This window comes from Salmo salar, chromosome 11 (assembly GCF_965601325.2).
Source record: "Salmo salar chromosome 11, fSalSal1, whole genome shotgun sequence".
Classification (NCBI taxonomy): Eukaryota; Metazoa; Chordata; class Actinopteri; order Salmoniformes; family Salmonidae; genus Salmo; species Salmo salar.
The window spans coordinates 123,735,635-123,748,835 of NC_138301.1; the positions used below are offsets into that span (position 1 = coordinate 123,735,635).

General features: G+C 45.0%; 1 protein-coding gene across 1 annotated transcript in view; it reads left to right on the forward strand.

Annotated features, from left to right (window-relative positions):
• Positions 1–1,479: 1,479 nt before the first annotated feature.
• Positions 1,480–13,201, forward strand: part of LOC106563910 (hephaestin) — a 63,683-nt gene continuing 51,961 nt past the window's right edge. The window contains exons 1-2 of the mRNA XM_045690274.2: positions 1,480–1,536; positions 1,773–1,946. Of these exons, the coding sequence (XP_045546230.1) occupies positions 1,823–1,946 (124 nt within the window). The 5' untranslated portion in view covers positions 1,480–1,536; positions 1,773–1,822. The remainder of the gene's footprint in view (positions 1,537–1,772; positions 1,947–13,201) is intronic.

Here is a 13,201-nt window from a genome sequence, read left to right on the forward strand (position 1 = left end):
CATAATATCTCATCTAGTTTAGTTTAGACATTCATAATATCTCCATCTAGTTTAAACATTCATAATATCTCATCTAGTTTAGACATTCATAATATCTCATCTAGTTTAAACATTCATAATATCTCCATCTAATTTAAACATTCATAATATCTCCATCTAATTTAAACATTCATAATATCTCATCTAGTTTAGACATTCATAATATCTCCATCTAATTTAAACATTCATAATATCTCCATCTAGTTTAAACATTCATAATATCTCATCTAGTTTAAACATTCATAATATCTCCGTCTAGTTTAGACATTCATAATATCTCCGTCTAGTTTAAACATTCATAATATCTCATCTAGTTTAAACATTCATAATATCTCGTCTAGTTTAGACATTCATAATATCTCATCTAGTTTAGTTTAGACATTCATAATATCTCCATCTAGTTTAAACATTCATAATATCTCATCTAGTTTAGACATTCATAATATCTCATCTAGTTTAAACATTCATAATATCTCCATCTAATTTAAACATTCATAATATCTCCATCTAGTTTAAACATTCATAATATCTCCATCTAATTTAAACATTCATAATATCTCATCTAGTTTAAACATTCATAATATCTCCATCTAGTTTAGACATTCATAATATCTCCATCTAGTTTAGACATTCATAATATCTCCGTCTAGTTTAGACATTCATAATATCTCCATCTAATTTAAACATTCATAATATCTCATCTAGTTTAGACATTCATAATATCTCCGTCTAGTTTAGACATTCATAATATCTCCATCTAGTTTAGACATTCATAATATCTCGTCTCGTTTAGACATTCATAATATCTCGTCTCGTTTAGACATTCATAATATCTCGTCTAGTTTAGACATTCATAATATCTCGTCTAGTTTAGACATTCATAATATCTCCATCTAATTTAAACATTCATAATATCTCGTCTAGTTTAGACATTCATAATATCTCGTCTAGTTTAGACATTCATAATATCTCGTCTAGTTTAGACATTCATAATATCTCGTCTAGTTTAGACATTCATAATATCTCCGTCTAGTTTAGACATTCATAATATCTCCATCTAATTTAAACATTCATAATATCTCGTCTAGTTTAGACATTCATAATATCTCGTCTAGTTTAGACATTCATAATATCTCATCTAGTTTAGTTTAGACATTCATAATATCTCGTCTAGTTTAGACATTCATAATAATCTCGTCTAGTTTAGACATTCATAATATCTCATCTAGTTTAGTTTAGACATTCATAATATCTCCATCTAATTTAAACATTCATAATATCTCATCTACTTTAGACATTCATAATATCTCCATCTAATTTAAACATTCATAATATCTCATCTACTTTAGACATTCATAATATCCTCCATCTAATTTAAACATTCATAATATCTCCATCTAATTTAAACATTCATAATATCTCCATCTAGTTTAAACGTAGAGGCTCCTAGAGATATCACTTCTGGACTCATAGGAGCTCTGCTCACCTGCAAGAAAGGTTTGTGTGTTCCTTTACCTCAACACTGTATAATAACCCCCAATACTCACCTGAGAGAATGGTCTGTAGGACGGTGTGTGTGTGTGTGTTAATCTGCGAACTGCTTATAAACCCTTTATAAAGCCTACGTAAATTAATACACGTTAATGTAAAGTGTTGCCCATCATACGTTAATCTGTATTGAGATAAAGACGTTGTTCTGATGTTGAATGTAAGTCTGGCGTTGTCTTAACCAGGTATCCTGACAGAGGAGGGTCGTGTGGACGTAGACAGAGACGTTGTTCTGATGTTCAACGTGGTGGACGAGTCTCTGAGCTGGTACCAGGAACACAACATCCAGACGTTCTGTTCTGACCCTGCCTCCGTTGATCCCGCTGACCCCGACTTCCAGGAGTCCAACATGATGCATGGTGGGTAATCAAGTCTTGCCTGCTAGAACAAACCCTAAAAACAACTCAATTTCTTTCTCCCTCTCCTTCACCCCCCCCCCCCCACCATCTCTCCCACAAGTCCTTTCCTCTTTGTTACGTGAATTAAGTTATTAATGTTCTTAAACCAAACTTCAATTAAACTACTCAGTCTGCCCCCCAGAGTGTGTAAGATTCTGGTTGAATGAAGCAGACAGATAGCCAGCCTAAAAGGGTCAAAACGTTTATTTATGAGAGCTCTGAAAATCCTAACAATGTACAAAGCCTTTTATATTAACACACAAACACACACACACACACACACACACACACACACACACACACACACCAGTAGAGAACTCCACCCCGCTTTAGGCGGCTGTATTTTTCCCACAGTACACATACATTCCTTATCAACCTTGCCACCTGTCTTCTAATCTCCTGCCAACTAAGCCGTTCCCAGGCCGTTGTTTCTCTCCCCTAACTTCAATCAAATTCAAATTTATTTATATAGCCCTTCGTACATCAGCTGATATCTCAAAGTGCTGTACAGAAACCCAGCCTAAAACCCCAAACAGCAAGCAAAGCATGTGAAAGAAGCACGGTGGCTAGGAAAAACTCCCTAGGAAAAACTCCCTAGAAAGGCCAAAAACCTAGGAAGAAACCTAGAGAGGAACCAGGCTATGAGGGGTGGCCAGTCCTCTTCTGGCTGTGCCGGGTGGATATTATAACAGAACATGGTCAAGATGTTAAAATGTTAAAATGTTCATAAATGACCAGCATGGTCAAATAATAATAATCATAGTAGTTGTCGAGGGTGCAACAAGCACGTCCGGTGAACAGGTCAGGGTTCCATAGCCGCAGGCAGAACAGTTGAAACTGGAGCAGCAGCACGGCCAGGTGGACTGGGGACAGCAAGGAGTCATCATACCAGGTATGGTACCATACAAGGCATGGTCCAAGGGCTGAGGTCCTCCGAGAGAAAGACAGAAAGAGAGAAAGAGAGAATTAGAGAGAGCATATTTAAATTCACACAGGACACCGGATAAGACAAGAGAAATACTCCAGATGTAACAGACTGACCCTAGCCCCCCGACACATAAACTACTGCAGCATAAATACTGGAGGCTGAGACAGGAGGGATCAGAAGACACTGTGGCCCCATCCGATGAAACCCCCGGACAGGGCCAAACAGGCAGGATATAACCCCACCCACTTTGCCAAAGCACAGCCCCCACACCACTAGAGGGATGTCTCCAACCACCAACTTACCGTCCTAAGACAAGGCCGAGTATTGCCCACAACGATCTCCGCCACGGCACAACCCAAGGGGGGGGCGCCAACCCAGACAGGAAGACCACGTCAGTGACTCAACCCACTCAAGTGACGCACCCCTCCCATGGACGGCATGGAAGAACACCAGTAGGCCAGTGACTCAGCCCCTGTAATAGGGTTAGAGGCAGAGAATCCCAGTGGAGAGAGGGGAACCGGCAAGGCAGAGACAGCAAGGGCGGTTCGTTGCTCCAGCCTTTCCGTTCACCTTCACACTCCTGGGCCAGACTATACTTAATCATAGGACCTACTGAAGAGATAAGTCTTCAGTAAAGACTTAAAGGTTGAGACTGAGTCTGCGTCTCTCACATTGGTAGGCAGACCATTCCATAAAAATGGAGCTCTATAGGAGAAAGCCCTACCTCCAGCCATTTGCTTAGAAATTCTAGGGACAATTAGGAGGCCTGCGTCTTGTGACCGTAGCGTACGTGTAGGTATGTACGGCAGGACCAAATCGGAAAGATAGGTAGGAGCAAGCCCATGTAATGCTTTGTAGGTTAGCAGTAAAACCTTGAAATCAGCCCTTGCCTTAACAGGAAGCCAGTGTAGGGAGGCTAGCACTGGAGTAATATGATCAAATTTTAAGGAGGCATCTTCTCCTGTTCCTTTCCCAAGGTCGTCTTATCCACTCTGCCTCCCTCGTTTTGAAGTAGTAACAGTGTCGTACTCGCACACAGTATAGGAATATAGTTTTTAACCCATTATTATAGCCTTATTTCGAATACATTTCAACAGGTAATAGGGTTTCTGAGTGAAATCATTTAGTCAAACCTTTAATCATATAATTTCCATTACACTCTTCCTACCCAGGATCCCCCATTTCTCCCTCTCCTCCCCCATTTCTTCCTATCCTCCCTCACCCCATGTGAAAAGGCTGGCCGATGCCCTTCACATCAAATGTATTTATAAAGCCCTTCTTACATCAGCTGATATCTCAAAGTGCTGTACAGAAACCCAGTCTAAAATCCCAAACAGCAAGCAATGCAGGTGTAGAAGCACGGTGGCTAGGAAAAACTCCCTAGAAAGGCCAAAACCTAGGAAGAAACCTAGAGAGGAACCAGGCTATGAGGGGTGACCAGTCCTCTTCTTGCTGTGCCGGGTGGAGATTATAACAGAACATGGCCAAGATGTTCAAATGTTCATAAATGACCAGCATGGTCAAATAATAATAATCATAGTAGTTGTCGAGGGTGCAACAAGTCAGTAACACAAGAGTAAGTGTCAGTTGGCTTTTCATAGCCGATCTTTGAGAGTATCTCTTCCGCTCCTGCTGTCTCTAGAGAGTTGAAAACAGCAGGTCTGGGACAGGTAGCACATCTGGTGAACAGGTCAGGGTTCCATAGCCGCAGGCAGAACAGTTGAAACTGGAGCAGCAGCACGGCCAGGTGGACTGGGGACAGCAAGGAGTCATCATACCAGGTAGTCCTGAGGCATGGTCCTAGAGCTCAGGTCCTCCGAGAAAGAAAGAAAGAAAGAGAGAAAGAGAGAATTAGAGAGAGCATATTTAAATTCACACAGGACACCGGATAAGACAAGAGAAATACTCCAGATGTAACAGACTGACCCTAGCCCCCCGACACATAAACTACTGCAGCATAAATACTGGAGGCTGAGACAGGAGGGATCAGAAGACACTGTGGCCCCATCCGATGAAACCCCCGGACAGGGCCAAACAGGCAGGATATAACCCCACCCACTTTGCCAAAGCACAGCCCCCACACCACTAGAGGGATGTCTCCAACCACCAACTTACCATCCTGAGACAAGGCCGAGTATAGCCCACAACGATCTCCGCCACGGCACGAACACGAGGGGGGGGGGCGCTAACCCAGACAAGCCAGTGACTCAGCCCCTGGGTTAGAGGCAGAGAATCCCAGTGGAGAAAAAGGTTTATACTAAAAGTGAAAAAGTGTTTATTCTCAAAATAGGATATTTATTTTTAATAAATAGATGTATACAAAAACAGGCTAGTAAATTGAAAACAAGGGTTAAAACAAGGGTTAAGACAAGGGTTAAGACGAGGGTTAAAACAAGGGTTAAAACAAGGGTTAAAACAAGGGTACAGACAAGGGTTAAGACGAGGGTTAAAGTTTGTGACCTCAAAGTTTGTGACCTCAAATAAAACAAACAGGCTCACCACTCAAATCTAATTGAAATCTAATGTTATTTGTCACATGCTTTGTAAACAACAGGTGGAAAATTTACTTACGGGTCTTTTGTATGTATTTCCAACAATGCAGAGTTAAAGATGAACAATATATGAATAAGAAATAGAAATCGTGACACTAAGATTAAATACACAGTGAATATTTTTTATTTAAATTGATTAAATGTTTTATTTAAGTCAGTTAAGAACACATTTTTATGTTCAATGATGGCCTAGGAACAGTGGGTCAACTGCATAATGTGACAGAATTTGTACCTTGTCAGCTCGGGGATTCCTTTTGGTTACAACTCCAACGGTCTAACCACTAGTCTACCAGCCTCCCCTCCACTCTAACCACTAGTCTACCTGCCGCCCCTCCACTCTAACCACTAGTCTACCTGCCGCCCCTCCACTCTAACCACTAGGCTACCTGCCGCCCCTCCACTCTAACCACTAGGCTACCTGCCGCCCCTCCACTCTAACCACTAGGCTACCTGCCGCCCCTCCACTCTAACCACTAGGCTACCTGCCCCCCCTCCACTCTAACCACTAGGCTACCTGCCTCCCCTCCACTCTAACCACTAGGCTACCTGCCTCCCCTCCACTCTAACCACTAGTCTACCAGCCTCCCCTCCACTCTAACCACTAGTCTACCTGCCGCCCCTCCACTCTAACCACTAGGCTACCTGCCGCCCCTCCACTCTAACCACTAGTCTACCTGCCGCCCCTCCACTCTAACCACTAGGCTACCTGCCCCCCCTCCACTCTAACCACTAGGCTACCTGCCGCCCCTCCACTCTAACCACTAGGCTACCTGCCGCCCCTCCACTCTAACCACTAGGCTACCTGCCGCCCCTCCACTCTAACCACTAGGCTACCTGCCGCCCCTCCACTCTAACCACTAGGCTACCTGCCGCCCCTCCACTCTAACCACTAGGCTACCTGCCGCCCCTCCACTCTAACCACTAGGCTACCTGCCGCCCCTCCACTCTAACCACTAGGCTACCTGCCGCCCCTCCACTCTAACCACTAGGCTACCTGCCGCCCCCTCCACTCTAACCACTAGGCTACCTGCCGCCCCTCCACTCTAACCACTAGGCTACCTGCCTCCCCTCCACTCTAACCACTAGGCTACCTGCCTCCCCTCCACTCTAACCACTAGGCTACCTGCCTCCCCTCCACTCTAACCACTAGGCTACCTGCCGCCCCTCCACTCTAACCACTAGGCTACCTGCCGCCCCTCCACTCTAACCACTAGGCTACCTGCCGCCCCTCCACTCTAACCACTAGGCTACCTGCCGCCCCTCCACTCTAACCACTAGGCTACCTGCCGCCCCTCCACTCTAACCACTAGGCTACCTGCCTCCCCTCCACTCTAACCACTAGGCTACCTGCCCCCCTCCACTCTAACCACTAGGCTACCTGCCGCCCCTCCACTCTAACCACTAGGCTACCTGCCGCCCCTCCACTCTAACCACTAGGCTACCTGCCGCCCCTCCACTCTAACCACTAGGCTACCTGCCGCCCCTCCACTCTAACCACTAGGCTACCTGCCGCCCCTCCACTCTAACCACTAGGCTACCTGCCGCCCCTCCACTCTAACCACTAGGCTACCTGCCGCCCCTCCACTCTAACCACTAGGCTACCTGCCGCCCCCTCCACTCTAACCACTAGGCTACCTGCCGCCCCTCCACTCTAACCACTAGGCTACCTGCCGCCCCTCCACTCTAACCACTAGGCTACCTGCCGCCCCTCCACTCTAACCACTAGGCTACCTGCCGCCCCTCCACTCTAACCACTAGGCTACCTGCCGCCCCTCCACTCTAACCACTAGGCTACCTGCCGCCCCTCCACTCTAACCACTAGGCTACCTGCCGCCCCTCCACTCTAACCACTAGGCTACCTGCCGCCCCTCCACTCTAACCACTAGGCTACCTGCCTCCACTCTAACCACTAGGCTACCTGCCTCCCCTCCACTCTAACCACTAGGCTACCTGCCTCCACTCTAACCACTAGGCTACCTGCCGCCCCTCCACTCTAACCACTAGGCTACCTGCCGCCCCTCCACTCTAACCACTAGGCTACCTGCCGCCCCTCCACTCTAACCACTAGGCTACCTGCCGCCCCTCCACTCTAACCACTAGGCTACCTGCCTCCCCTCCACTCTAACCACTAGGCTACCTGCCTCCCCTCCACTCTAACCACTAGGCTACCTGCCGCCCCTCCACTCTAACCACTAGGCTACCTGCCGCCCCCTCCACTCTAACCACTAGGCTACCTGCCGCCCCTCCACTCTAACCACTAGGCTACCTGCCTCCCCTCCACTCTAACCACTAGGCTACCTGCCGCCCCTCCACTCTAACCACTAGGCTACCTGCCGCCCCTCCACTCTAACCACTAGGCTACCTGCCGCCCCCCTCCACTCTAACCACTAGGCTACCTGCCGCCCCTCCACTCTAACCACTAGGCTACCTGCCTCCCCTCCACTCTAACCACTAGGCTACCTGCCTCCCCTCCTCTCTAACCACTAGGCTACCTGCCTCCCCTCCACTCTAACCACTAGGCTACCTGCCTCCCCTCCACTCTAACCACTAGGCTACCTGCCGCCCCTCCACTCTAACCACTAGGCTACCTGCCTCCCCTCCACTCTAACCACTAGGCTACCTGCCGCCCCTCCACTCTAACCACTAGGCTACCTGCCGCCCCTCCACTCTAACCACTAGGCTACCTGCCGCCCCTCCACTCTAACCACTAGGCTACCTGCCGACCCTCCACTCTAACCACTAGGCTACCTGCCGCCCCTATAATGAATAACATTAATGATAATAAATAACATGGCTGTATACACTGAGTGTACAAAACATTAAGAACACCTTCTCTTTCCATGACATAGACTGACCAGGTGAATCCAGGTGAAAGCTATGATCCCTTATTGATGTCACTTGTTAAATTCAATTCAATCAGTGTAGATGAAGGGGGAGGAGACGGGTTAAAGAAGGATCTTTAAGCCTTGAGACAATTGAGACATGGATTGTGTGCGTGTGTCGTTCAGAGGGTGAATTTGCAAGACAAAATATTTAAGTGCCTTTGAACGGGGGTATGGTAGTAGGTGCCAGGGGCATTGGTTTGTGTCAAGAACTGCAACGCTGCTGGGCTTTTCACGCTCAACAGTTTCCTGTGTGTATCAAGAATGGTCCACCACCCAAAGGACATCCAGCCAACTTGACACAACTGTGGGAAGCATTGGAGTCAACATGGGGAACAGCATCCCACTCTAACGCTTTCGACACCTTGTAGAGCCCCGACGAATTAAGGCTGTTCTGAAAGCAAAAGCAGGGAGCTGCAACTCGATATTAAGAAGGTATTCCTAATGTTTGGTATTCTCAGTCGATGTGGCGGGGTACTAGGTAATTGATTAGTACTATGAGGTAATATGTACAGTGCATTCGGAAAGTATTCAGACCCCTTGACTTTTTCCACATTTTGTTACGTTACAGACTAAAATGGATAAAATACATCACTATACCCCATAATGTGAAAACAGGTTTTTAGACATTTTTGCTAATTTATTAAAAAAATAAAAACAGAAATACCTTATTTACATAAGTATTCAGACCCTTTGCTATGAGACTCTAAATTGAGCTCAGGTGCATCCTGTTTCCATTGATCATCCATGAGATGTTTCTACAACTTGATTGGAGTCCACCTGTGGTAAATTCAATTGATTGGACATGATTTGGAAAGGCACACACCTGTCTATATAAGGTCCCACAGTTGACAGTGCATGTCACAGAGCAAAAACCAATCCATGAGGTGAAAGGAATTGTCCGGAGAGCTCCGAGACAGGATTGTGTCGAGGCACAGATCTGGGGGAAGGGTACCAAAACATTTCTGCAACATTGAAGGTCCCCAAGAACACAGTGGCCTCCATCATTCTAAAATGGAAGAAGTTTGGAACCACCAAGACTCTTCCTAGAGCTGGCCGCCCAGCTAAACTGAGCAATCAGGGGGAGAAGGGCCTTGGTCAGGGAGGTGACCAAGAACCCGATGGTCACTCTGACAGAGCTCCAGAGTTCCTCTGTGGAGATGGGAGAACCTTCCAGAAGAATGGGAGACACTCCCCAAATACAGGTGTGCCAAGCTTGTAGCGTCATACCCAAAAAGACTCAAATCAAATTTTATTGGTCACATACACATGGTTAGCAGGTGTTAATGAGAGTGTAGTGAAATGCTTGTGCTTCTAGTTCCGACAGTGCACTAATATCTAACAACTAATCTAACAATTTCACAACAACTATCTAATACACGCAAATCTAAAGGGGTGAATGAGAATATGTACATGTAAGTATATGGATGAGCGATGGCCGAGCGGCATAGGCAAGATGCAATAGATGGTATAAAATACAGTATATACATGTGATATGAGTAATGTAAGATATGTAAACATTATTAAAGTGACTAGTGATCCATTTATTAAAGTGGCCAGTGATTTCTAGTCTAAAGGCAGCAGCCTCTCTGTGTTAGTGATGGATATTTAACAGTCTGATGGCCTTGAGATAGAAGCTGTTTTTCAGTCTCTCGGTCCCAGCTTTGATGCACCTGTACTGACCTCGCCTTCTGGATGATAGCGGGGTGAACAGGCAGTGGCTCTGGTGGTTGATGTCCTTGATGATCTTTTTCGCCTTCCTGTGACATCGGGTGGTGTAGGCGTCCTGGAGGGCAGGTAGTTTGCCCCCGGTGATGCGTTGTGCAGACCTCGCTACCCCTCTGGAGAGCCTTCCGGTTGAAGGCGGCTGTAATCGCTGCCAAAGGTGCTTCAACAAAGTACTGAGTAAAGGATCTGAATACTTATGTAAATGTGATATTATTTCAGTTTTATTTTTGAATCGATTTGTAGAAATGTCTAAAAACCTGTTTTTGCTTTGTCGTTATGGGGTATTGTGTGTAGGTTGATGAGAATTTAAATGAATCTAATTTAGATTAAGGCTGTAACGTAACGTAACCAAATGTAGAGTCAAGGGGTCTGAATACTTTCCGAATGCAGTGTACATGTAGGTAGGGGTACCAGGTAGTAGAGGTAATATAATGTAGGTAGGGGTACCAGGTAGTAGAGGTAATATAATGTAGGTAGGGGTACCAGGTAGTAGAGGTAATATAATGTAGGTAGGGGTACCAGGTAGTTGAGGTAATATAATGTAGGTAGGGGTACCAGGTAGTAGAGGTAATATAATGTAGGTAGGGGTACCAGGTAGTTGTAGGTAATATAATGTAGGTAGGGGTACCAGGTAGTTGTAGGTAATATAATGTAGGTAGGGGTACCAGGTAGCTAGAGGTAATATAATGTAGGTAGGGGTACCAGGTAGTAGAGGTAATATAATGTAGGTAGGGGTACCAGGTAGTAGAGGTAATATAATGTAGGTAGGGGTACCAGGTAGTTGTAGGTAATATAATGTAGGTAGGGGTACCAGGTAGTAGAGGTAATATAATGTAGGTAGGGGTACCAGGTAGTTGAGGTAATATAATGTAGGTAGGGGTACCAGGTAGTTGTAGGTAATATAATGTAGGTAGCGGTACCAGGTAGTGGAGGTAATATAATGTAGGTAGGGGTACCAGGTAGTTGTAGGTAATATAATGTAGGTAGGGGTACCAGGTAGCTGTAGGTAATATAATGTAGGTAGGGGTACCAGGTAGTAGTAGGTAATATAATGTAGGTAGGGGTACCAGGTAGTTGTAGGTAATATAATGTAGGTAGGGGTACCAGGTAGCTGTAGGTAATATAATGTAGGTAGGGGTACCAGGTAGTTGAGGTAATATAATGTAGGTAGGGGTACCAGGTAGTAGTAGGTAATATAATGTAGGTAGGGGTACCAGGTAGTAGAGGTAATATAATGTAGGTAGGGGTACCAGGTAGTTGGGTAGGTAATATAATGTAGGTAGGGGTACCAGGTAGTAGTAGGTAATATAATGTAGGTAGGGGTACCAGGTAGTAGTAGGTAATATAATGTAGGTAGGGGTACCAGGTAGTAGTAGGTAATATAATGTAGGTAGGGGTACCAGGTAGTAGAGGTAATATAATGTAGGTAGGGGTACCAGGTAGTAGAGGTAATATAATGTAGGTAGGGGTACCAGGTAGTAGAGGTAATATAATGTAGGTAGGGGTACCAGGTAGTAGAGGTAATATAATGTAGGTAGGGGTACCAGGTAGTAGAGGTAATATAATGTAGGTAGGGGTACCAGGTAGTTGTAGGTAATATAATGTAGGTAGGGGTACCAGGTAGTAGAGGTAATATAATGTAGGTAGGGGTACCAGGTAGTTGTAGGTAATATAATGTAGGTAGGGGTACCAGGTAGTTGTAGGTAATATAATGTAGGTAGGGGTACCAGGTAGTAGAGGTAATATAATGTAGGTAGGGGTACCAGGTAGTAGAGGTAATATAATGTAGGTAGGGGTACCAGGTAGTAGAGGTAATATAATGTAGGTAGGGGTACCAGGTAGTTGTAGGTAATATAATGTAGGTAGGGGTACCAGGTAGTTGAGGTAATATAATGTAGGTAGGGGTACCAGGTAGTTGTAGGTAATATAATGTAGGTAGGGGTACCAGGTAGTAGTAGGTAATATAATGTAGGTAGGGGTACCAGGTAGTTGTAGGTAATATAATGTAGGTAGGGGTACCAGGTAGTTGTAGGTAATATAATGTAGGTAGGGGTACCAGGTAGTAGAGGTAATATAATGTAGGTAGGGGTACCAGGTAGTTGAGGTAATATAATGTAGGTAGGGGTACCAGGTAGTGTAGGTAATATAATGTAGGTAGGGGTACCAGGTAGTTGAGGTAATATAATGTAGGTAGGGGTACCAGGTAGTAGAGGTAATATAATGTAGGTAGGGGTACCAGGTAGTTGGGTAGGTAATATAATGTAGGTAGGGGTACCAGGTAGTAGAGGTAATATAATGTAGGTAGGGGTACCAGGTAGTAGAGGTAATATAATGTAGGTAGGGGTACCAGGTAGTTGTAGGTAATATAATGTAGGTAGGGGTACCAGGTAGCTGTAGGTAATATAATGTAGGTAGGGGTACCAGGTAGTAGAGGTAATATAATGTAGGTAGGGGTACCAGGTAGTAGAGGTAATATAATGTAGGTAGGGGTACCAGGTAGTAGAGGTAATATAATGTAGGTAGGGGTACCAGGTAGTAGAGGTAATATAATGTAGGTAGGGGTACCAGGTAGTAGAGGTAATATAATGTAGGTAGGGGTACCAGGTAGTTGTAGGTAATATAATGTAGGTAGGGGTACCAGGTAGTAGAGGTAATATAATGTAGGTAGGGGTACCAGGTAGTTGTAGGTAATATAATGTAGGTAGGGGTACCAGGTAGTAGAGGTAATATAATGTAGGTAGGGGTACCAGGTAGTAGAGGTAATATAATGTAGGTAGGGGTACCAGGTAGTTGTAGGTAATATAATGTAGGTAGGGGTACCAGGTAGTTGTAGGTAATATAATGTAGGTAGGGGTACCAGGTAGTTGAGGTAATATAATGTAGGTAGGGGTACCAGGTAGTTGTAGGTAATATAATGTAGGTAGGGGTACCAGGTAGTAGAGGTAATATAATGTAGGTAGGGGTACCAGGTAGTAGAGGTAATATAATGTAGGTAGGGGTACCAGGTAGTTGTAGGTAATATAATGTAGGTAGGGGTACCAGGTAGTAGAGGTAATATAATGTAGGTAGGGGTACCAGGTAGTTGAGGTAATATAATGTAGGTAGGGGTACCAGGTAGTAGAGGTA